Genomic DNA, 25977 nt, shown 5'->3' on the forward strand with positions numbered 1-25977 from the left:
GCAGTGCTTGGTGGCTCAGGTTGTGTTTTTGCTTGTTTTGTGCGAGCTACAGAAAGATAACAGAGACAACAAATGGGCCCGACGGGAATGTAGTTCCTCAACAAGAAAAGGAAGTTGTTACCAAAAATAAATAAATAGTTTATTTATGTTGTCTACATACAAAACGATCAAACGAACACTCCTCCTTTAATCTGTAAAGAATCAGTGCTGATGTGACTTCCACTCTCACACTCTTTGTGTTTGTGAAACTAATCATTTAGTTTAGTTCATCTTTATCATCAGACAGAAAAACAAGATGGCTGCTGGGCTCTAAAGGGTTAAAATAAAAGGAAAAAACAAAAAGTGCACATTCTGCGGTCCCGGTGCGGGTTGTGTTCTGTTCTGCGATGCTGAATGAACCGTGCCACGCCGCTGTGAGGTCTGCAGGCCGATGAGCCGCATATTATGGAATAAATGTTCCTCAAAAATGCGGAAAACAAAAGGCGAAGATCGCTGTGCGCGTGCATGTGCAGCAGAATGCCTCTTCCGCGCGCCTCAGGACTCTCCCGCCCATGGCCAGACTGCGCATCCACCCACGTGACCTACTTGTGGCCACTCAGCGCCCGACGAGGTGGACGCGCACGGACGCGTGGCCGCGCACGTTCTCGCAAATAATTTAAACGGGAACGAGTACGTGCGCGCACTCGTATTCTTTGTGTGGCAGCGTAGAGAAGCGCCAAAAGAGTGACCATGGCTGATGAAAAACCAAAGGTGAGTGTTTCCACAGTGGACCAGAATACCTGCACGGCCCACCGGCTCCGTGGCATCGGGGCACGCGGGAAAACGAGGCATTTCTGCATGTTGTGCTTTACCTGTTTGTAAAGTTGCGAGCTGAAATTCAACTACCAGCTATTCCTACTTTGATAGACCGGAAGGTTTGTGAACGCGCATCCACAGGCGCGCAGATCGCTCTTTGCTTGATCACACGGAGCCGACCAGCTGGTGTCATCTCAGGCATGCCTCGGTGTGCTAATGTGTGTGAATGTCATGTACAGTGTGTGTGCGTGTGTTGGTTTGTGCAGCTGGTGGACAGTTTGTGCATCCAGCAGGTTTAGAGCTGGTAGAAGCAACTAAAATCTGCAGCGTTTTACTTTAATCTGCATTATCTGTGTGCTGTTATGTGACTTTGGCATGAAGCAGAATGTAAACAAAAGGATGCTGTGGCCCAGAGAGGCTTTAAAAGTTTGTGAAAAATTAAATTTGCACACAGGTGAACACTCCAGTCACATGTTTCTGCTGCACCAGTGGATTCGTTATTTTATTGCATTAGTTGAACATCTTTGTAACACTGTCATTACACATAACTAATACTCCTTTTTAACATGTAACGTTGCAGAAAATGGGATATTTTGCTGCATAAAGTTCATCATTAGTCAGCTAATTGATTATGCACAATTCCAGCTCTGATTCCCTGCATGTCTGTGTTGATTATGCTTTTCTCTCGTTTGCCCAGGAAGCGGTGAAGACAGAAAACAACGAACACATAAACCTGAAGGTAGCAGGTCAGGACGGATCTGTAGTGCAGTTCAAGATCAAAAGACACACGCCGCTCATCAAACTCATGAAGGCCTACTGCGAGAGACAGGTGGGACGGCTCGGTGCTACCACACAGATATCATCAGTGACTGTTTTTCAGGATTCAGGGTGATGTTGTAGGTTTTTTCCTAAAGTGGCAGTGTCCAAATCAGTCGGACATACAGATTTCCAGCTAATAAAAGAGCATTAGAGTGTAATATTTTTGACAGAGCAAAAACAAAGTAGGCCTTAATCAACTTCATTATGCAGCACGGCTTAAAGGAGTTAAAGTTTCACTGCTGCTGCCTCGTATGGGAATAATTATTGATGCTTCAGAGGAGCAGCTTTGAACCGTGCACATGTTGTTTGAAGAAAGACAGCAGTGACAAAAGTTAATTATTTTCAGTTCCATCACATCTGCAGCATCTGTTCTACGGTGATCCGAATAACAAATAAATACTCGTGTATTCACAGTGTTTGTTTTTACTACGTGGTCAAAAAGCAAATCTGCATCTGATGTGAAGGTTTTATATGATTGTAGATTTTCACTGTTAAGTCACAGTTAGTTACACCACCGCTCAAAAGTTTGGGGTCACCCAGACGCTTTTATGACACTTTTATCCATGTGCTAACATAACTGTACAAGGGTTTTCTAATCATCAAAGAGCCTTTCAACAGCATTAGCTAACACAATGTAGCATTAGAACACAGGAGTGATGGTTGCTGGAAATGTTCCTCTGTACCCCTATGGAGATATTCCATTAAAAATCAGCCGTTTCCAGATAGAATAGTCATTTACAACATTAGCAATGTCTAGACTAGATTTATCATCCGTTTAATGTTATCTTCATTGAAAAAAATGCTTTTCTTTCAAAAATAAGGACATTTCTAAGTTCCCCTAAACTTTTGAATGATAGTGTATATGAATTAAAGTTGCTCTATTTTAGTTAAAGTTGCTCTTTATTAGCTGAACTTATTCTAAAGGAGTAAAAAATGCTCTGTTTTATTTAAAGTTGTTCTATCTCTGAAGGTATCTAAAGTTGTTGCAGAATGTTGGAAGGTCAGCTTGAAATAAAAGCCAGATGATGCTCATAAAGAGCCGTTTGTCATATTTTTACTGAAAGAATTGTAGCTTTCTGGCAGTCATCCAGCTCTTCTCTTCTCTTCAGACTCGATGTAAATCTTCTCCGGTATCTAAGCAGCAGAGCTGAAGGCTTTATATGTCTCCTGCATCCCCTAAACCAGCCTCCTTATCTACATCTGTGATTCCACATTAATCACCAGAGACGACTAATCTGTTCCTCCTGCGCTTACAAACTAAATCATTGGTGAAGTCGTCCTTTTACCAGGCTACTGCAGGAATGTTGGCCTCTTCTTATGACTTATTCTACTGAGTGAAGGTTTGACGATAACATTCTAAAAGTTAAAATACCCGACGAAACACGACGTCTGTAACCAAACCCAGTGTTGTCTCTTCCTTGGATTGCCAGCAGAGGATATGCTCGGCATGCCGTTTGTTTTTAAAAGTACGCCGAGAGCAGATGTTCCTCATTATTCCTTCATGCACGTTTCACTGGAGGACATTATTTTTCTATGACCCTCATACTTCACTATCTTAAACAAAACAAGACGTGTTTTTTCATGTTTTATTAGATTTTAGATAATTATTTTCAGAAATTGTTCTGCCTGACTCAAAGAGATTGCAACAAATCCCAACTAAAGTTTCTTTTTAAAGCTAATCCTAAAGCAGGGGTGTCAAATTCATTTTAGTTCAGGTCCACATTCAGACCAGTTTGATCTCCAGTGATCCAGACCCGTAAAACCACAGCATAATAACCTATAAATAACCACAACTCCTCATGTTTCCTTTATTGTAGTGCAAAAAAATTCACATTTAAGGAATTATCTTTTGACAAAACAGAACAACAACAACATGAAATTTGTTAAGAAAAATAAATTCAATTTCAACAACATTCATCCTCAGTTTATCATTTACACATTACAACGTACAGATCAGTTTATCTACAAAGACACAAAACATTTAGTCACATTAATGTGGAACTGGATGATGTAGGATTTTACTTTATGGTCAAAACGACAAAAATCAAATGCAAGAAACAAAATGAGACAAATGACACAAAGCAAAAAAGAGACCAAAAAGTTACAAAGTGACATAACAATGGACAAACGAGGCAAAAAAATTACAAAAACGATAAACAAAACAAAAGAATAGACAAAAAACACAAATGAGACAAAAAGGAAACACAAAACGATAAAAAACATGAAAAAAACGACAAAAATCAGACAGAAAACAGCAAAAACAAGACAAACTATTACAAAAATGAGACACAAAATGACAGAAGAACAGTGAGCAATCTAGTACTTTACTTTTTTGATCAAAACAACTTGTCATGGTCCAGAACTTATTTTGAATATTTACATATTTTAAATCTACAGTTAATGTCATCTCTGGAATTTTTATACTTTACAAAGTGGACCGGTTTGGGCCCACGGTGCGCATGTTTGACACCCCGTGTTAGACTATGAAATGTTCACTGAGTTGGTAAAAAGTCTTCGTGTTGTTACCGAGTGCTTGCATGAGAAGAGTCTGAGTCTTTGTGTTCACATTTGATTAACAGGAAGTTTGCATGTGTTTGTCTTTCCAGGGACTGTCGATGAGGCAAATCAGGTTCAGATTTGACGGACAGCCAATAAACGAGACAGACACACCAGCACAGGTGAGTGTGGAATCTGGAGACACGGAGTTTAGCTGTTTTAAAGCACTTACTGAATAGATAGATGTACTTGGAGACTTTACACGATCCTGGTGTTGATTTCTGTTGTTCCCTTTTTCCGTCTGGATCAGGTTAGTTGTTGAAAGGGAAGCAATTCTAAAGACGACACAAATCAAAATTTAATCATGTATCTTGATAAATGCAGTTACAGGACATGCAAGGTGCAATAAAGCAGCTTAGAGAATGCACTATGAAGAGGGGAAAAAAACAAAAGCTGGTTTAAATTAGGATGCTATTAATTAGGATTCTATTCCTTTCTGTGCAGCAACACTCCCAGCGCTCCTGAAACATTTGTGTCCTGAAGTCCTGCACCACATTCACGCTTTCCACTGAGATCCTTCAACTTGAATTTAAGTTTTCTGAGCCGTCAGACGCGTTAGGACCTAACACTAGAACATTCAAACCCCGTGGAACTAATTCATGGAGCACAACCCCGTCACTGTGAAACTTAACAGCGAGCAGGCTTTTAGCTGCTGACCTGATGGTGTCTGGGTCGTCACCACAGACTAAACTCTCATCAGCTGGGTAGTTTAATTAATTTATCAAGCGAACAGCCAAACTTAATCTCATTTTACTTCATCAGATATGATGATTTGCCATATTTCTCAGGTTCATCTTTTGGTTTTACGCTGATAATCCGACCTGGAAATTAATTTGAAGGTCGCTTTGGGCCTGAAAACTTCTGATTAGACAGAATCAGCTTTAATGGACAAGGACGTACACAACATACAAGGCTGTTGGTGTCACCCTAGGAATAAGGAAAGAGAGTAATAAAAAGCTATAGAAAGAAGAAGAGAACAAAAAATAATAATACATAAATACACATAAATTTACAGATAATTGCACGTATGAAAAGAAAATATAAACACAGTAGTGCAAATGAAAATTTCTACTACAGTGTAAAAAGCAGAGAATGATGTTCTGAGTGCTAAAATAATGTACATTACATCAATATATTGAATTAAATTTAACTAAATATACTCTGACTCTACAGTTTAAAGCTGTGTGAGGAGCTCAAGAAGGGAATTAGTTTCCTGTCCTTTTCAGGAAGTTAATTTGTTTTGAAGTAAGAGTTTCATATTGTATTACTGCAAAATGGGATTTTTTTTAAGTTTGTTTCTAAAGCCTCGTACTTCCAGAAATTTTAAATTCAGCTGAAACAGTTCAGTTTGCTGCCTCTGTAAGTTTCAGATCCAGAGTGAAACTGTGTTAGAAGTGTTTCAGGAGCGCTGGGAGCAGAGTCCTGCTGCACACTTTGAATTTAAACCGGATAGTTTTTGCTTTTTACAGCGCTGTCTTGAAACATCTTGATCACACTGAGTACACTCTCATACAGTGTATTACAATGTCTGTAGGCTGAAATGTGTCAAACATCAAGGCTCTGTGAAGGTAATCAGTGAGGACATGCTGACAAACCAGGAAATGCTTCAGGCTGTCAGAACGCACTAAACTAAGCTCCAATAGGTGTGTTGAGTACGTCCGGACAGAGAGACGCATTATACTAACTGCAGTTTTTGATTGGAATAGCCAGAAGTTGCATGTTATTGCAACGCTTTCACAGAAAAATATAGCATCGTTTTAGACTTACTGTCATTCAGAAAACAGTCAAAAGAATGAGTCTAATCCTGATAATATGAGGTAGAGTGACACATTCAACCAAGGCTGACAATGGGATGAAAAGATGAAAAATAGGAGAGAGGACATAACTTTGCTCTACTCATTCTATAGGAAAACTGTTTGACGATGTAAATGCCAAAAACAAGACACAAAATGACAGAAACAATAGACAAAATGACAAAACAAGACACAAAATGACAAAAACAAGGTGCAAAATGACAGAAATGAGACAAAAATGTCAACAGGTTATGCTAACATGTTGTGGGACACATTCCATGCATAATTATTATTATTTAAAATATTATGTTGATTAATAAAATGTTCCCACAGTTACAAGAGACATCAATGAAAACAATAAACCCAACAAAAGGAGATTTAAATTTCATTTTAACTGTTTTATTAGAGATTCAGTTTGGTTACCTGGGGGGTGGGACAAGAGAAAAATGGCATTTCAGGGGGAACTCCAGACTTATTTAGTATTTTTAAAACATTCTCAAACATTCTTTTCTCCTAGTTTTTTTTAGATTTGGTCTCAGAACAAGAACATTTACACAACTGCATGTTTTAGTATTTAGTACATGAATTAGTTGAAATACCGGGCTTTGCAAAAGTTCTGTTACACGGTTTCATGATCTTTAGAGACGTTTACATGTCGGAGTGAAAAATTCCATTAAACAAACTTAAAGTTCTACCTTATAGGCAGGTGTCCTTAATACAAATTTGTTCTCCGGTGAAGTTGTATCAAGATGGAAGTCAAAAGAGTTGAGATATCTGCTCTCCTTCGTGCTGGCCACAACAAGTCTGACAGAGCCAAGCAGCTGAACATCAGCCGGATGACCGTCCACAGAGTCGCGGAGAGGCTCAAGAATGGTGAAGATCTTTCAGATGATCTTTCAAGAATGGTGAAGACCTGAAAGATCTTCACCATTCTTGAGCCTCTCCGCGACTCTGTGGACGGTCATCCGGCTGATGTTCAGCACAAAGGAGAGCAGATATCTCAACTCTTTTGACTTCCATCTTGATACAACTTCACCGGAGAAAAAAATTTGTATGAAGGACACCTGCCTATAAGGTAGAACTTTCAGTTTATTTAATGGAATTTTTCTCTCTGACATGTAAACGTCTCTAAAGATCATAAAACCGAGTGTAACAGAACTTTAGCAAAGCCCAGTATAATGGGTGGGGCATAAAATGTCCTCCACATTTAGCTTCATGAAATTAAACCTAACATAAAATGTTTGGGAAATTCATGCAACATGTGTCTAAATGCTGTTCTCCTTACAGTTGGAAATGGAAGATGAAGATACGATCGATGTGTTTCAACAACAGACGGGAGGCCTGATTTAATCCCTCCTCAACACGACCGACTCTCCCGGCCTCACAACTCGTCCGACCGTCTCGACAGAATTCCACGCAGAAGAAGTTTTCGTTTCTCTGCCGCACATAACTGCTGTATAGTATTTTCATCCTCGCCCCCCTCCTGTTACTTTTCTGTCTTTGTACATAAACCACATCCACATCACCCTGAGTTCATGTTTCTGTTTGTTCACGCTGTCTTGTGGTAAATGTTGAACACTTCCCTTCCCAGCGTGAAGGCTTTGCTCTAAAGATGCAGACATGGTGAAAGAGTGAGGAATAATTAACTGACTTTGTTGATCACATATTGTTGAGCTCGTCTTGGTCAGCGTCCAGAAAATCTGTTCTTGAGGTTTTTCCACTGGCTGTCACTTGCTGGGTTGTCATTCGGTTTTCTGTCATCTTCAGAAAAAAATATTTGATTTTATACATTTTTTTTTATATAGTAGTGGATGTGTAGGAAAATGTTTTGATTAATCACTTCAAAAATTTGGAGAGCCTGAAGAGGATGTTCCAGTAAAAACAAAACGTCTGTATTCTAAGATGCCTGTTCAAATAAAGCTATTGTCTTTTTTCAAACTTTCACAAATTTTGTTTGCTTTTCCACTATTTTCACACAGTGCACAATAAATTTGTAGAACTACGGCGATAACGAGTCCATTTTCCTGGAGTTTTTGTCCCTGTCGTTTAACCCAATGACCCGGTGAGGTAATTTTCTTGCATTATCTTTGCAATTAAAAGGTGTTTTCATATTCGAGGTATTCCTCAAACAACATATTTTAGATATCATTGCATTAACACTTGTTTAATACCTTTTGTACTTTTTAAGAAATTCCAATATTTGTATTACTACCCCAAACTTCCAGAAGTGGGTCAAAAATGATCCGGTGAGGTTGTTTTCTGGTAATATCTTTGGAATTAAAAGTTGTTTTCATTTCATATTCAAGGCATTCCTCAAACAATGTGTTTTTTATATCATTAAATTCAAATTTTGTACTTAACTTTTATAGTTTTTAAGAAATTGTAACATTTGAATTACTACTCCGAGCTTCCAGAAGTGGGTCAAAAATGGCCTGCATGCATTTCCCATAGAATTTCATGGAAAGTTGTGATGGAATATATTTACTGTGAACTACACATGCCATTTCAGAAGTGTCAGTCTTCATTTCCACTTAGCAAAATCTGTTCTAAAGTGAAAAATAAGTATATGTCAAACATGAAATCATTTTTGTGACAAAAATGGCATAAAAACACATTGATTCTTATATAGGTCATTTCTGACCCACTTATGAAAGAGTGTAGGGTCCAATCACTCGTGCATCTATGGGTTAAAACGCTTTTCTGATCGTCCCAATCGATTATATTAGATTAACAAAAAAAAAACAAAAAAAAAAAGAGCAGAAAACAGGCCCTGGGGATATGGGCTCCACTGACATGAATCCGAGCCCTGCCACCAACAAGACATTCGACTGCTGAGGTTCCGTCCAATCAGAGCCGAGTTCTGCGCCGCTCCGTCCAATCAAAGCGGAGTTCTGCTGCGTTCCGTCCAATCAGGGCGGGCTGATTGCTGGTGGGTTGAGTCTAATGGGCTGGCACCGCAGAACCAGCGGATCTGGTCTTCGTTCTGTTTTTCAGTGTCGGGTGGAGTCTACATCCCGTCGCATCCCTGCGGTCAAGGAGGAGGATTTCTTTTTTCTACTAGTTTTTTTCCCCTTCTTCTTCTTACTGACTGTTCGTTACCTGCCAAGAAATAACGAAATACTCCCGCAAACATGACGACGACTACCACCTTTAAAGGAATGGACCCTGGTGCTAAAAGCAGTTCCAGGTAAAAGAAAAAAGGAGCCGATAAAAAAGCCCTTTTCACGGAGGAACAAAAGAAGTGGGATGCGGGCGAGCCTCCGAGCTAGCAAACGCCTCTTTTCAGGCTAACCTGCTCGTTAGCCCGCTGCTGGTTGACGAGGGATTTTATGTGGATTTAGCTAAACTGTCACATAGTCTTGCTAATTAAGTTAATCTTAATGGGATGCAGCCGTTAGCTTCACTAAGTTAGAGTGGCTAGCTTGTCTGGGTTGCCAGTTGGGAGGAAAAGACGGAAACCAAGTGCCAGATTGGATTATTTCCTTAAGTTTCTCTTTTTTTCAAGCTACCAAAGGTCAACTCTTTATTGATTCTTTAAATAACTTTTTTATACTCCAAGTCACAGCTCCTCTCCTGCTGTGATTTGTAAATGTGTTACTAACAATTTTACTCTTAAAACTCACATTTTTTATAATCCAAACGTGATTGATAACAGGAAGGATCCCAGACCAGACCTGGGTCTGCATATGTCATCATCTCTGATTTCATTGTGGGTTTGAGCCAGTGGAAGTTCAGAGGAAGTCATTTAGGGTGCTTTTATCCACTCCACAGTGTGTGCACAGTCCATGTTAAAATACCGCTTTAACGGAAAAACACCTAAAGACTCATCCTCCAAGAACGCAGTCATTCCTTTCCTGTAAGTGATGCGTATCGTCTGGATGCATTCCTCCCCCTTTTGCAGTGAAAAGTGCAAAGATAAAGGCTTCAAATCAAGGCTGCCTCAGTAATCAGGCTTGATTTTTATTCAAGGGAAGCCGGTGCTGTTAGCCTTTGCTGAGTGAGCATGTCAAATGTCGGTCAGTCACCGAGCGTTTTGAAGTCTCATGCTGTGTTGGATGATGCTGGGGCTTGGGTGGGGGCTTTGAGCGAGCTAAGCCTATAAATCTTCACTTAGCTCTTTGCTTTTGCCCCTTAGAGCTCCGTTTACGAGCTGCTGGTCATTTCTGCTGCCGAACACATCTATAAGGAGCGGCAACTTTGAGCAGAATTAGGCTGAAATCTTAGTAGGCCATCAGAGGCCTCCTCACCCTGCCTTATCAGACATGCCATCTTCTGCTGTGGAGCTCAGCTGGATCTGCTCTCCGGCTTCACTCACCTCAGAGTGGCCCCCCAGCTTTCTATCACTATTGCCATTTTATTGATTTTTGTTTGCAGTTTGATTCTAGGGTGGGGTCCGCTGCCAGGCGGCTAAAAGCTTTTCTCCGTCGCAATCCGTGTGGAAAGCATGAGCTCATCCTCTCTGGCCGGGAGGTGAAGTCTGGTTTAGGCATTACTGTCACAGCCAAGTGTGACGGACAGTGGTGTGCGCACGAGAACCGAGAGAAAAATTCACACCACCACCGTCCACGCGGTGTTGATTTTCCTCCTCTGGTTCTTTGTAGTTCAAGAGCAGAGTTGTTTTTTGGACCCCCATCTGCCCGCCTGGCCCTCGGACAGCTGCTCGGTGTGTCAGCTGGTGGCTTCGGGGGACTCTGAGGAGACGAGAGTTTGCGGGAAAAAAAAGAGGGAGGGGCCCAGAAGGGGCTCTGCAAACGCATCGGTGTCTGCCGTCCACCCTGCTGCCCTTCAGCACAGCGAGGAAAAAGGGTTTCCCTGCTAATTATTGTGCTCCTTTTGTTCAGCTTGTGGTGGGAGGAATGTCGGCAGAAAGTGGGCTGCATGCGACCTTCCCATAGAACAGTCTGAGTATTTGATGACCTATATTTGCTGGACCTTTCACCTCAGCTGTACGTTATTGTCAGAAAAGGTGCTTTAGATTTGGTTTGTTCGGTCAGCAATGGGAGCTCAGTTCTAGCAGAAATGGACACCGACCCCTCGTGTGTCACTGCAATGGAATCTGTGCTGAGGAGAGGCAGCAGCTAGTCAGTTAACTCTGTGATTATATGCGACTGGAGTCAGCTGCAGGGCAGAGATTGTGACTGTCTGTCTGACAGGCTGACAGCCGGGGCTTAGAGAGTGTAGACCCTGCTGGTGTTTTAGTGTGTGTGGTATGTGCATCATGAAAGGGTTTGGGTGGAGCAGGGAGAAGACTGCAAGTAGCTCCAGGCAACCCTCATGTTTTATTTGACTATTGATTTTTTTTTTTTTTTTTTCCCCTGTGCAGCTGATCAGTGGTGTGTGAGGTTAAGGCCTTGTGTTTTAGTTTAAAGCGAGGGGGATGGGAGTGTCAATCAGCTGACAGTATGATCTTTTTTGCTCTTTTTAGGGTACTACGACCGCCAGGAGGGGAGACCAGCTTCTCCTTCGGCACAGATGACAACACGACCCCCCAGCGCAAGAACAAGATGGCCTCCAGCATCTTTGCAGAACCCGACGACCCTCACGCTCACCGGAGGAACAATCCGCCCAGTAATTCAATCTAATGTCTTCTTATTTTCCTGTTTTTCCCAAAGACTTAGGTTTAGATTTGCGCGGTCACATCAACTGTGGTCTGAGTTTTGCACCAGTTTGCACGAGCAGAGAGAACTTCCAGAAGCCTTACGTCGGCAGAAAGCGCCATGGAATTAATTCTTGAGCTCGGAAAAGATGCAAACCGGGAGTGTACTTTCCATTTTGGTTGTCAGTAAGAACGTTCCACAAGTGTAATAGCCAAAAAGCCCTGGAGGACTGGGATAAGGGTAATTTGAAGCTCGGCTTTGTTGAACGGGGTTAAGGATCGGTCCTCAGTGGAAGGAAATAGGTCAGTTAAAAATGCATCAATTGGCGAAATGCACGGCTTGGTATGGGCACAAGGGGAGTTTTATTTTGAGTACACAAGAAGAGGCAGCAGATGGGAGACCTGTGAGGTTTCAAGGTCACTGCAAACGTTCAGCTGCAAAAGCTTAAATGAAATATTAATGCAGTGAAATCATTGCCTGGCAGTATGCTTCATAATAATCCAGGTAAAGTTTTAGCCAGACATAACTCACACTGCAGCAGCTCTGTTGCTAAGAACGGTAGTTTGTTTCTGGCTAGTCTGTTTGGGTAGATTTAATAAAGTGCATAAAGAAGAAAACTCAATCTCTACAGCAGTAAATCCATTTCAGCTCAGAGGCCGTGAAGACAGAAATGTTTTCACACTGAGAACGTGGTGTGTCAGATGATCTGTGTATGAGGAATGTGGTCTAAAATCATGACTTCAGCCTCTGACCTCCAGATCCAGCTGCTGCTTCCAGCTCAGCCTCTTCCTGCCTGCATTGTTTGACTCGGGTCAAGTTCAAGTTCAGTGGAGCTTCTCATAGTTGTCCCACGTTGACCGATACAGCCGGATAAGGATATCAGTTTCTGCTGGAATTTATTACAATAGCAGACTTTATACGCATTGTGTGGCCTGTGTATGAACTCCAGCAGGTGTGTTTGCTTCCACATGTGGCCCTCTGTAGCTTCACTTAAACCTTTTATACGCTTGAGACGTGTCTGGACCACTGAGACCAGGAGTGTCGAACTCGTTTTAGTTCACATTCAGCCCGGTTTGATCTGAAGTGGGTAAAACCAGTAAAATGTCAGCATAGTAACCTAGAAATAACCACAACCAAATATTTCGTTTTTACAAAACCTCATGAACAACCTGAAACTTCTTAAGAAAAATAAATTCAGTTCCAGCAACATTCAGCCTCAGCTTATCATTTACACATCACAATTTCCAGATCAGAGGGTCAACGGAGGAAATAAACATTTAGTCACATATATCTGGAATAGGGCTGCAACTAATGACGCGTCAACTAATCGTCTGAGCACGATACGTCATCAAAAGCAGAAATGAGCGCGCAATGCAATAGAAATCACCGTCCGACCGGAGCACAGAACACGGACGGACATCGGCGCGGCATCGTGCATGTATTATGTATGCACGATGCAGCGCGGACATCCACGATCTATCGTAAACACGGATGTCAGCGTTTACTATACAGCTGTATCTAAACGCGGACATCCGCGCTGCATCGTGCATACATAATACATGCACGATGCAGCGCCGATGTCCGTCTGTGTTCTGTGCTCCGGTCGGATGGTGATTTCTGTTGCATTGCGCGCTCACTTCCGCTTTTGATGACGTATCATGCTCAGATGATTAGTCGACGCGTCGTTAGTTGCAGCCCTAATCTGGAACTGAACAATATAGTATTTTACTTCATGATCAAAACGGCAAAAGTCAGACAAAAAATACGACAAAAATGAGACACAAAACGACGAAAGATGAGACGAACATGAAACGGAACAAAAAGGGACAAAAAAAGTTACAAAGCAACAAAAAAAATGGACAAATGACACAAACAAGACAAATAGTCACAAAAGCAAACACAAAATGACAAAAGTAGACAACTAAAGTGAGACAATAAAAGCACAATGACGAATAAAGCAAAACACAAAATCACTACAAAAAACACAAGTGAGAATAAAAGCACAAAACAACACAAAAGATACGTAAAACACAATGACAAGACAAAAAATGCAAGCGAGACAAAAAGGAAAAAGTGACAAAAGTAGACAATAAAAGCACAAAACAACGAATAAAGCAAAACACAAAATGACAAAATCAAGACAAAAAACACTAGCGAGACAAAAAGGAAACATGAAATAGCAAAAACTTTATGATCAAAACAACTTGTCTAGAAATTGTTTTCGATTTACAATCTACTTTTAATGTCTTCTCTGGAATCTTTACGAAGTGGACCTGATTTGGCCCGCGGGCCGCATGTTTGACAGCCCTGACTTGGAATAATGTTTGACTGTGTTGGAAACGCTTGTCTTGCAGTATGTGAGTTATTCCTCTAAGCCCCGTTGTCATAACACAGTCTGCAGTAAGACGTGCATTATCAGAGCTTGGAAACTGTTTCGTATTTTGACTTCATCCAAAATTAGAGCTGCAGGAAGCTCGGGTTGGGGAGTTAACTGCTTAAATACAATACTCGGCTGTGTGAGAAGGTGGCGGCGCATACCTCAGAAAATAATGTAGATAAAACTGTCTTTATGCCAACAGTGAGGAGGAAGAGCAGAAGCCTTTTTTAATGATTTGGAGTGGAAAAAGTGCACCCTTAGTTAGAAGGCAGTCCTTTAATTCCTGTGGGTTTAATAAGACTCACATGACAATCTTCTCTCTCTCCATGTCTCCAGTGTCTCTACACTCCGTTACAGCGACAACAAAAAAACTTTAACCCTTAGATGCATGAACGTGATCAAAAATGACCCTGTGAGATTGTTTTCTTGCATTACCTTTGTAATCAAAAGATTTCATCATTTCATTTTCCAGCTCTTCCTCAAAAGGCGTGTTTTTGTTCCATAACATTTACATTTTTAAATTCCCTTTTATAATTCCAAAGAAATTGTAACATTTGTATTAGTACCCCCAGCTCTTTATCACTAATAATGTCATACAAGACGTGATGCAGTGCACAAACTCGGAGGAAAGGAGTGGAAAAATGTCAACAAAATGGATGTTGACATTTTTCTGTTGCTGTTCTGTGTAATATTCGTCTTTTTCAGTTATCAAAATGTTCAAAATCGGTAAAAAATAAGCATCTTTCAGACATGAAATCATTCCTGTGTGGACAAAAATATAATACAAACAGTAATACTAATGATTATTCTTAACCAAAATGACAAACAGTGTTATAAAAACACACTGATTCTTACACGGGTTGTTTTTGACCCACTTATGAGGAGTGTAGGGTCCAACCGCTGGAGCATCTGAGGGTTAAAGTCTTACAACGAGAGTTTTTGTGTCTGGCTGCAGGAATGTGCTGATATTATGTTTATGCCGACACACGATCATGTTGTTATTCAGCCTGACTCCTTGGCAGGTCGTTTGTCGGGGTTTTAGGGTTTTTTTAGATACCAGAGCTGTTGGTATGTTGGAGCACTCTGAGCTTCAGGCCGCAGGATGAGCACCGTGTAATAAAGAGAGAAAGCCGAGATGATTGTTGTTCCTGTTTCAGAGAGATCAGTGTTGTCTTACATTCATACCATGGGCCCAGGAGGTCTATAAGGTTAAGTAGATGGCTATGTGCTGTAATGATGACAACATAATGCATCCGTCTAGGCCGTCAATCTAATTTAATCTCCTTCCATTTCATATTTGCTGTTTACTGCATTGATCAGACTTGTGGAGCCTGTAATGAAGGAGCTGTTGTTGAGTGATGGACTCTGCTGATTCACTCCACTCCATTAGCAGCAGCGGCCACTCCTTCACTTCTCCGGCAGCCGTTGTTCTCCTCATGACAAAGACGGCCTGTCCCCTCCCGGCCCTCTGGCCAGTAGCCGTTACCTTATGTGGCTTTGGTTAGCGCGGCCTGCTTTCCCCACTGTGGGCCAACACGGGCTTTTAATGCTCTTTCTGCTAAATGAGACTGCGAGCGCCACAGGGTTTTGTGAGTTTTGGCATCCAGGTCGCCTGCCTGGAAGCGTTCCACTGCATTTCTGGGTCTGCTGCAGACGCCCAAGCGGATTTGGTGATGTTTCCTGTTGGTTCTCGGTGATTTCGTCTCGTGTTATTCCAGTCAGAAAGCTGATGTTTCGTCCAATCTGAGAAGATGAATCTTGTGGAGAGCGAGTTGGAAACATTGAGGTCTGGGGTGGCTTTGTGACTAATTGGATTAGTGTCCATCTGGTATGACTCTGCTGCTTTGAGGGCTTACTCATGTTTTGTCATGTGTGCTTCCTGTCTAGCTTCTATATGAACTGGTGGACAGAAAGAAAGAAAACATAATGAGATGGACATTAGAAGGTGTGGGTTACAACTGCTGCTGTTAGTGTGATCAATAAAGTCATAATCACTCAAAAAGAAACTTATTTATTCACACCTACTCAAGTAAAGTCAGTGGTGTGATCTCTATCTGATCGACTTATTAGCCTAAATGAATTATAAATATACGTATAAAACTTGCATTAGCAGCGTTTTATTCTGAAATGACAACAATGGACTCTGAGCCAACAAGCATGCGACTGTACTTATTCATATGATCTCTGAAAATAGAGCTTTATTACCTCGTGATCCCAGCACAAGAACAACTGAGGAACATAGAACACAGAAGTTAACCAGCTGTTTACATGATATACTGTGTTTGCTGGTAGAAATGGCTGTTTGAAAAGTTTACCCTCACTTTTTGGCCTTGTGTTTTAACTAAATGCAGCCACAACAACGGCTTCTTTGACCCAGTGTCATATTTCAGAGCTGAATCCCAATACACTTTAATAAACATAAAACTGGAAAAGCACTCAGAGAGCACAGCGCTCCTCCAAAGCTGCTCAGTCGTTGTATGATTTCCAACGGATGAGGTCCATGCAGCCAGACAGCGGCTTAATTCTTGGACATGCTAACTTCTTGTACAGTTCACTCAGTTTTCCCAGAAGCTCATTTTTCAAGCTAACAGAATGTATCTGGTGCATTTTGGTTATCTCCAAACCCGTGCTCACTGCAGGGTTGTAGTTAAATAAGATTACAATCACAGACTTGGAGAAAATACTCAAATACCGACTTCATCACGAGGGCTGTCGGCTCCAGGTTGACCGGTCAATGAATTGTTCAATATTCTCTCGTCCAAATAAATTCTAATTGGTCGGTCAGTAACTGCTTTACTTTCATAAAAAGAAAATGACTCCATCAGGACTATTTTAGGAATCATACCGTATTTTTGGAGAAGGAGGAACAAACTACCTCTGAGCAAAGCCCATTCAACCTCATAAATTCTGTTTGGTTTAACTTATTATTCTGAGACGGAGTATTGAGGCAATCGGCATTGGTTTGTCTGTCTGTTACCAACATTACTGAATAACGGACAAATGGATTTGATGAAATGTTCCGGGAAGGTCAGAAATGACACAAGGACCAAGTGATTAGATTTTGGCAGTGATGTGGCTTAAACTGTGGATCCATGGATTTGTTAAAGATTTCTGTATCATTACGAGATAGTGGCACAGCGTCACTGTTACTTGACTATAGTCATTTTGGACTATTTTGAGTCATTCTGGCAATTATTTAATCATTTATGACACATCTCTTGTCAATCTGGATGAGTTTCAAATAATTTTTGGTCAATTCTGAATTATTTTTGCATCATTTTTGAGTCATTTTGGGAAATTTTCAAGTCATTTCACAGTTTTTATGTCTTTTCAGACATTTTTCAAGTTATTTTGGACACAGTTTGAGCCATATTGACCATTTTTAGGTGAATCTGGACACATTTCCAGTTTTTTGGGCAATCTTCAGTCATGTTGGACAAATTTCAAATCATTTGAACACGTTTTCATAATTTAGGACATGTCTTAAGTTATTTTGAGTATTCTTTAGTCATTTTAGACATTTTTGAGTACAAGTAAACACTATGTCAGCTGCCTTCTGATGATCACAAGATTGTGGTCCTACTGCTGAGGACTTATCCGTCGGAAATGGTTCAAGGAACAATTGATTAAATTGTGGAGGTGTTTCTGAGTCCCATCAATTCCTGCTACATATTTAGGTCACATGGTTCGTACATAACTTACACATGTATAACACATGCCTGTGCTCAGTGAAAGCTCATTTTGTTTGTGGGTTCATCTATATTAAATGGACACATTCTATGTTGCTGTGATTTCTGATCATCAGTAACTAATAAACAAATGCTGCATTTCTGACACATGGGGGAATGAGCAGCCTTGGAGGAGGACTGCGCTCTGAGTGCTTTTCTAGTTTAGATTGCATTGATGGTTTTAAAGTTACTGACACTCTTCATTTCTGAGTAGATATTTGTTTAACACCAGTGTTTTAACTAGTGGCTGAGTAATATTCCTGTATCCTAACAGTACATACTTTTGGATACAAATTTCCAGCACCCTTTCCTCCTCTTCCTACATGCTACTCTCTGTTTTACAACACTTTTCCTCCCTTTGTCTGGTGTCCAGCAGCTGGGGCGCCTGCAGGAACCCTGTGTGGAGAACCCTCGGCCCCGCTGAGGAGGTGCCAGCAGCCTCTTCTCTTCCCCAAGAACCCTCAGCCGGAACTGACCACCATCCACAACTCCGGGGCCGCCATGGTCTGGAAAGAGAGACGAGAGGTACGTGTCATTTAGCCTGACGGGCGCTGTTTCCAAAACGGAGCTGAAAGTGAAAAGCACACAGTCATAGATTAAGTATAATTCTAAACGGGTCAGTGGAAAATTCACTGGGGGGATGGATGACTTTATCCGTCCGTCTGAAACCGACCCAGGATGTTGTTTGATAGATTTCCTCTGCTGACGTTTGTAATCTCTGTGGAGGTTTGGTTTCTGTGCTGCCAAAGAGCCGCTCCTCTCTGGTGCTGCTAGAATTATTTTTAATTGGGCAGTTTGAAAAAGAAAGTAAACAAAGAAACTGCTGACCTACAGAAATATAAAATATCTGGAGGGTTCAGAAGGAGCATTAATCAGTGGAATTAGAAGCTGAGCCACAGGAACACAGAGGGGTTTTCTCTTTCTGGTTGTAATAATGATGTTTTTTGCTGATATCAAATAAATGGAGAATATATTTGAAAAAATACTGTCGTTTTATGGTGACATGCTGTAAAAGAATAAATTACCACTTCATGAAAATACACGTTTGTGATTCAGTAACTAGTAAATCAAGTAACTTTTTGGGATTATTTTACTAGATTTACCAGATTATCTGTCGCTTTATATAAAGGGTTATCTACATATATCTTCTAAATTCAGTTTTTTGTTTATCAAGTAAATGTAAAATAAATTTGAAAAATGTGCAATAAATAACAAAACATTAATTAGATAACTAGTAAATTAATAAATAAACTAATAAGCATTTTTTTTCTGTGATTTTACTCAATAGTATTGGTTTAGCCAAACAGACAAAATCTGTAAAATACTTTCAAAATTTCAATAACTGCCAAATCTCAGAGCAAATAGAGATTTTTCTTTTTTAAAAAATAGTGACAGTTATCCGTAAAATAATATTTTTTGCTGATATCACTTAAATGTAAAATAAATTTGAAAAATTTACAATAAATAGCAAAAAAATACTATAATTTATAGTGAAATACTGTAAAAGAACAAATTGCTACTTTAGAAATATACACGCTTTTGATTTGAAAACTATTAAATTAAGACATTTTTTCTGTGATTTTACTCAATAATATCGATTTAGCCAAACAGGCTGAATCTCGAAGATACTTTAAAGAAATGCCAGTAGAGATTTTCTTTTTTTAGTAGCGACAGTTATCTGTAAAATTATGTTTGTTTGTTTTTTTAAATGAATAAAATGTGAAATAAATAGTTAAAAAAAACTCTAGTTTTTTGGTCAGTTACAATAAAAACAAAAAGTAGAAATATTATGATCTGATACCAACTAAATTAAATTAATCCTCCGGTGCATATCGTTTTTTTTTGTTTTTTTTTATGGAGCATTGAGTAAAGAGAGAAACCGCTTACCTACAGAAATATACGATATGTGGAGGGTTCAGAAGGAGCATTAATGGGTAGTGTTCTGGGGTGTTTTCTCTGTGTTTTTTTCTTTCTGGTTTGTGGTTTGAATAAAGAGAGGAGTCGGTTCAGTGATATTCTCGTCTCATGTTTTCGTTGCAGGGTGAAAATGGCCAAGAACCGAATGATGGTAAGTCTCCTGAAGCCGTCGGCTGTTTATAAGAAGGCTTTTACGTTTCTGTCACACTCTGACTGTATCTAAACAGCAGCGCATGACTCAGAAAGCTCCAGAACAGGCGGAGTTTTTCTCCCAAACATCAGATTGTGGTCGTGCTCTGTGTGCTGCTGGCATACCGTGACTGTTTTCTACATACAGGACACACTTTCTAAGTCAACGTCACATGAGCGTTTTGATGTGGTTTCTGCCTGTCATGATGGCGTGATGGTCTGTAGTCAAGCAGCTGTTCTTTTCATGGCAGGCTGAAAAGCTTTTTATTAACCTCCAGGTGCGCGTTGCTAACAGAGTGTCTGGCTCCTCGGATAATGGAGGGTTCGACCGCACAGCTCAATGAAAATATTAAAATTAAAGCTCACTTTCTGTGCGGCTTTGAATGCGATTGAAGAGTGTGTGCACTTTGAAGTGTTTTGATGTTATACAAAACTTCTGGAGCACTTAAACCAGTTTATTAACTCACTGTGTATGGAACTTTCATGTCTCCTTGAAACAAACGTCTCTCAGAGAGTAAACCAGCTGAGAGCGGATAGTTTGGACAAGACGAGAGTGTGTTAGAACATTAGATGTATGAGCCTCTGGATACACATTGACCAGACAGTGTAGTCCTAATATCTGAGGCACGGTCTCATAAACCTGAATGCATTCGTCCCAGCAGCCCCTCTGGTGTCAAACAGGCAGTGTTTTAGAGCTGAGAGCCTTTAAAAAATACCATTATATGTAACGTTTCAGCAGAAAAATCCCCTTCAGTGTGCAAATGTAGCAGCAATTTAGGCACTAATGAACAGCAAGAGTCTGATGCTTTAGCGCTTTGGTTTTATTACACAACTGGGCAACTTTAGCTGCTCTGTTTTATCCTACTAATCCTACAGACAAAATCTACCTGAGAGGAAGAACTATGAAGCAAGCATGACACACCCAGGCTTTATTTGTGTTAGTCAGCTCAGAAAAACCTGAAATCACAACTTTTTGTTAACCAGATTTTCTTCTTTCAGCTTTCTGTACACTCCTGTAAAAGAGACTCTTAATTTAACTTTAGTTCTGCAGAAAAAGAACCATTTGTTTCACGTCAAAGTGAAATTATTCAGCCTATTATACAGTGAAGTGAACAAAGCATAAAACCATATTTATGCATTTTATGCATCACCAGCTGAATGCACGGACGTTCCCATGGCAACACGATGTATACCCATCGCCTCTGTTACTGCTTGGCTTTTAGTTCATTACTACTGTTGGCAGCAATAATGGACTCCTTCAGCTGGGAATGGAATTTGCACAGAAAGTTGCATATTTTAAAGTCTGATGCTTTTTACTGTTATGCACTAAAACACCAGGACTAATTCCTTGAATGTTAAAATCCTCCTTGGCAAAAAAAAACTTATCTCATTCTTAATACAGGGGGTCCTCGAGTTACGTCAGAGTTTCGTTCCTACGGATCAACCTAAGTCGATTTTCGCCATAAGTTGAAACAAAGCCGTTCCGTGTATCACGATCATCAGTTCTTCAGAAAAGTCAGGAACACCAGCAACTTTAATGCATGTATGAATCATTTTACAAGAAGATAACAGAATATTTTGCCCTGTTTTTACAACTTGATTGTTTTATTTGATCTAATTTCACTTCCATGGAGACTGCTTTCCTTTTCTGCCAAGTATCAGAAGAGTCTGACTTACGCTTGTTAGTGAATGATAGCACAATCCAAGGTGTTGTACAACTGGAGAATGTAAACACAGCCACATGACGACATATTCATCCACTCCACCCGTCAACTAGTTCCACGGAACCAGTTCTGACGAATCGCGGTACGTCATACACCGGGGACCCACCTGTAACTAGTTCCTATGTAACGCCGTATGTCAAGGACGTCGTAAACCGAGGGCCTCATGTATTGGCATATGAGCGGTTGCAACAGTGCAAGGAACCTCTTGGAATGCATGTGTTTAGTATTATTATTATTAAACAAATGCAGTGCACACATATGTGGTGAAATGGCTCAATAGCGCCCCCTGCAATATTCTGAAAATTCAGCCCCCAAATGTTTCACCTACAACTCTGAAATTCGGTACTCATGTGTAACTCTTCAGGACGTACGAAAAGCCTCAAATACCCAAAACCCAACAGGAGTCGGCCATTTTGAATTACATATGTTGGACAGTTTTGGGTCATTTTTGGACATTTTTTAAAGCTGTAAACTCAAACAGGGTAACCTCGAGAGAGCTGAAATTTGGATGCACACCAGTCATAGGAAATCAACAATTATCAAAATGCTCCACAAAAGTCTGAAGGTGGAAATGGCAGCCGACGGATTTTGACAGTTTTTTAGTAGTTATCTGTAACGTAATGATTTTTGAAGAAATGAATAAAAATTAAACGGTGAAGAAACGGATATTTTCTGGTCAGATGCAGTAAGAAATAACATTTGTAAAAATACAGGTTTGTAACAACTGATAACTGTTTTTTTTAATTTAATAAAATGGTAAAAATGAACAAAATAACAGCAAATTGTTCAAGAATTACAGTTTCCAAATGTTCAGAAAGCTGTCATGTTTTCCAGCGTATCTTTGTTTAGTGAAGTAACAGAGTATCGATTTTGGATATTTAAGCTGCTTTTAAGTCAAATATTCCTGTATATCTGTGCTACATGTTATTTTCCTCATGCTCTCAAGGCAGAGGGGAGTTTTTTTTGTCCCATGTCTTCGTTTTGTGTCTAAAAAAAAAAATCAGCTTAAAAAGACTATAAATGGAGGCATTGCATCATATCCATCTGTTAGAAGATTTTAAATCCTTTTTTCTCAACTTCTGTGGCTTCTCTGTACTTAATTCTCTGTTGTCAGCCACTGAAATCAGCTTATTCTTTTATTTCCAAACACCCAGTTTAACCAGATAAAGACGTGTTTAATATTTCATAAGCTGTTTTGGCTCCGTTACATCTTCACTCTGGATTAACCCTCCTGTTGTCTTCATTTATGGGCACCAAAAAATATTGCGTCCTTGTCTGAAAAAAATCTAAAAAATTCAGCAAAAAAAATCCCCAAATTATAAAAAAAATTGCAAAACCTTCAGGAAGAAAATGCCAATAATTCTTTACAAGTTTTCCTCTAGAGTTTTATTTTGAAAAATGCACCAAATTTGGCAAGAAATTCTCGTAAAATTTTTTTAGATCTGAAGTGATTACATAAAAATCAGTAAAACTTGTAATATTTTCTTTTAGAACATTCACATAAAAATCAACCAAAATCCAGCAAAAATTGTGGATTTGAATAGATTTTTTATTGAATGTTCTTAAGAAATGTTTTCTTTAGCAATTCTTTTTTTCCACCAAAAAATGTAAAAAAAAAAAAAAAATCCTAAAAATGTTGAAAATGTGGCCATCAGAAATTTCACTGTGAAACTGTATTTTTTTTCCCCCACATTTTAAACTTTCAAACGGACATGGAGAGGGCTGACGTGTTGTTGTTCCTGCAGAGTGTCGTGAGGACGGCGAGGCGGAGCAGGAGGACCAGGAGCAGCCACAGCCCTCCGCCCCGTCGGGAGGCGCCAACGCTGCCGCCGGCGGCCGAAGAAACCCTCCTGGTGGCAAGTCCAGCCTCATCCTGGGTTGAGACCACTCCTGTTTTTCTTTTTTTTTCATTCGAATGCTTTTTTATTTTTTGAAGATAAATACCCCCACCCACCCACCGCCACCACTCTCTTCCTCCTCATCGCCTCCCCTCCCCTCCATCACCTCCCTCACATGCCGTCACGTCCACGGAGCCTCTCCCTCCACCCTCAGACCTTTTGTTTTATTCCTTTTTTCTATTAAAAGAAGAAAACTGTCGACAAAAGCACTTTACGTATCTCGCCCGCCCCGTTCCATCTCAGCCCATCCTGTAGTGCATTGCGCCTGCTGGGAAAGGCATGACGTTTAGCTTGTCCCTCGTCCTCCACCCACCCATCCACCCTGTTGTAAATGGTAAAGGAAAAAAAATAATAAAAAAGATTTGATGCGTGGATTTCTAAATACAATAAAGATTCATATGAATTTTCCGCGACTGATTTGTGTTTTGTGTGGGGATGCTGGCGCTCACACTGCTTCTGTTCATTCTCCTTTTCAGTTTGATGACTGAAAGCAGAGAGCTGGCTCTTATTTATGTGAGTGAAATGTGGCCGAGAGCAGAGAGCGTGGCTGGAAATCTGCCCAACACAAAGTAATCATGATATCTGCCGCCAGTTGTGTCAAAAGAGAAATTTCATGACATCATACGGCGGGTATTTGGCTCCCATCGCCGTGTTTCTGATTTAAGATAGGCGTCGCAATTGATGTTTTTAAACCAAAAGGTGAAAAGTGATTCATGCAAAATGTAATGTTTAGCAGCGCTGCTCAGAGATGGCTTTATTTGGTCTGAGCCCGAGCACGGAGAGGATGCAGGGGTTCTTTACGAGCACCTTCAAGTTTAACTTAAAAGGTCAACTCTGTTTAGTTGTTCCCTCAATTAAAACCTGCAAAAATGGTGAATAATAGCTGTTTAGGTGGTTAAATATCTGACAACCCTTTGTGGAAAATGGCTATCGGAGCAAATTGGAGCTTATTTTCTGCCAAACGAGGTGACAGATTATTAAAAAGGTTCATAATGTGAGGTGAGGGAGAGGTTTCTGCTGCAGTATGGTTATTCACTAGAGACGGGCAAAAAAAAGCCAAAATCAAGTATAGATGTGTAGCTTCTGAAATCTAACTCCACTGAGGGGGTCAAAGGTGTTTAAAAAAAAAAAAAAAAAAAGTGACACAGACAGAGCAGCAGTTCTGAGGATTCTCTCTGATCTTTGGGTTTATATTGTATTTGGGAGAAGGTCAGATTTAGATTACAGACCAACATGGAGACAAATAGTCTGCTTCATCACGTCAGAACAGAGAATATCTGATCTTAGTCCAGCTCCACATTCAGCCCAATTTCATCTCCAGTGATCCAGACCAGTAAAACCACAGCATAATAACCTATAAATAACCACAACTCCTAATGTTTCCTTTGTTTTTGTGCAAAAAAGTAGATTCTGAGAATGTTCACATTGAAGAAATTTTCTTTTTACAAAACATTATCAACAACATGAAATTTGTTTAGAAAAACAAGTTAAATTTCACCAACATTCAGCCTCAGTTTATCATTTACACGTTACAGCTTCCAGATCAGTTTATCTACAAAGACACAAAACATTCAGTCACAGGAATCTGGAACTAAAGTATTAGTTTAATCATAAAGCATTTTACTTTATGATCAAACCAACAAAAGAAGACAAAATATTACAAAAGAGACAAACAACACAATGCAAAACAGGAAAAATACTGTACGAATGTTTTAAAAATAGTCATCTCTTAAAAATAAGTAGTTTTGCATAATCAATCCAGTTTCTATCCTGCACTTTGAGTTTTTTTTTTTTTTTGCTTTTAAATGTTTAATGAAAGATATTTACACGGGCAAAACAATGAAAAGACTCATAAACAAGATTAAATAATCCAAATAATCACACTTCATACTGCAGAAAAATGCTGCTATTAGAAAATGTCTCGAATTGTACAAGATAGTTGTTAAACAAATCTAAATTCAAATATTCAAAAAGCACCATCTCACAAAAATACTGTTTTTTAAATAAATAAAATACATTTTCTATCTTTGATCTTGTATGAAGTCTGTGTAGTTTATTTCCACTTTGTTTATTGATAGATATTTAAAACAAAACAAACAAACAATGAAATCCCCTGTGTGATTGCCTACCAGCTTTATAAAAACGCTGTAAAATAATGGAATTAAAAATTGCATAAAATACCATAATTTCTAATTAAAATACTGTCTTCATCCTTCATTTTACATTAACTCTGGTGTATTTTTATGGATATTTACATGTGTGGAACAAACGGCTTATAAACATAAACATGAATACTGCTCTAATGCTAAATAAATAAAATATTAAAAATAATTTAATATTAAATAAAAATATTTCTCATTTAACAAAGAAATCGACAAAAATTCTCAGAGATCATCTTTCTCGTCTCATTTTTTGAAATAATAAAGTTGGACTTAAAGAGTTAAAAAGTGTGCTTTGTGCAGAGAATTGCACATTTTTGAGTGTCATGGGTGCATCTTTATACTTAATACAGAATATAAATGTTTCGTAATAGGATAAAGGTGATCAGTAAAACACCTGTGCGTTAGTTTGCAGTGACTTTTCC

General features: G+C 39.7%; 2 protein-coding genes and 1 long non-coding RNA gene across 4 annotated transcripts in view; 2 read left to right on the forward strand and 1 right to left on the reverse strand.

The window, feature by feature from the left end:
* LOC127531526 (uncharacterized) overlaps nt 1-25977 on the reverse strand; it is a 103132-nt gene that overhangs the window by 46746 nt on the left and 30409 nt on the right. The window lies entirely within an intron of this gene.
* LOC110956025 (small ubiquitin like modifier 2) lies at nt 626-7974 on the forward strand. The gene is made up of 4 exons (XM_022201249.2): nt 626-750; nt 1493-1624; nt 4221-4292; nt 7251-7974. Exons 1-4 carry the CDS (start codon nt 730-732, stop codon nt 7311-7313), a joined length of 288 nt encoding a protein of 95 aa, XP_022056941.1. The 5' UTR covers nt 626-729; the 3' UTR covers nt 7314-7974.
* LOC110956027 (jupiter microtubule associated homolog 1) lies at nt 8911-23801 on the forward strand. Of its 2 annotated transcripts, none has more exons than XM_022201250.2 (5): nt 8911-9150; nt 11389-11531; nt 18039-18190; nt 19706-19733; nt 23241-23801. In XM_022201250.2, exons 1-5 carry the CDS (start codon nt 9095-9097, stop codon nt 23375-23377), a joined length of 516 nt encoding a protein of 171 aa, XP_022056942.1. In that variant the 5' UTR covers nt 8911-9094; the 3' UTR covers nt 23378-23801. The 2 variants fall into 2 exon arrangements, with proteins under 2 accessions (XP_022056942.1, XP_022056943.1); XM_022201251.2 differs by having other exon boundaries at nt 18042-18190.

This window comes from Acanthochromis polyacanthus, chromosome 21 (genome assembly GCF_021347895.1).
Source record: "Acanthochromis polyacanthus isolate Apoly-LR-REF ecotype Palm Island chromosome 21, KAUST_Apoly_ChrSc, whole genome shotgun sequence".
Lineage (NCBI taxonomy): Eukaryota > Metazoa > Chordata > Actinopteri > Pomacentridae > Acanthochromis > Acanthochromis polyacanthus.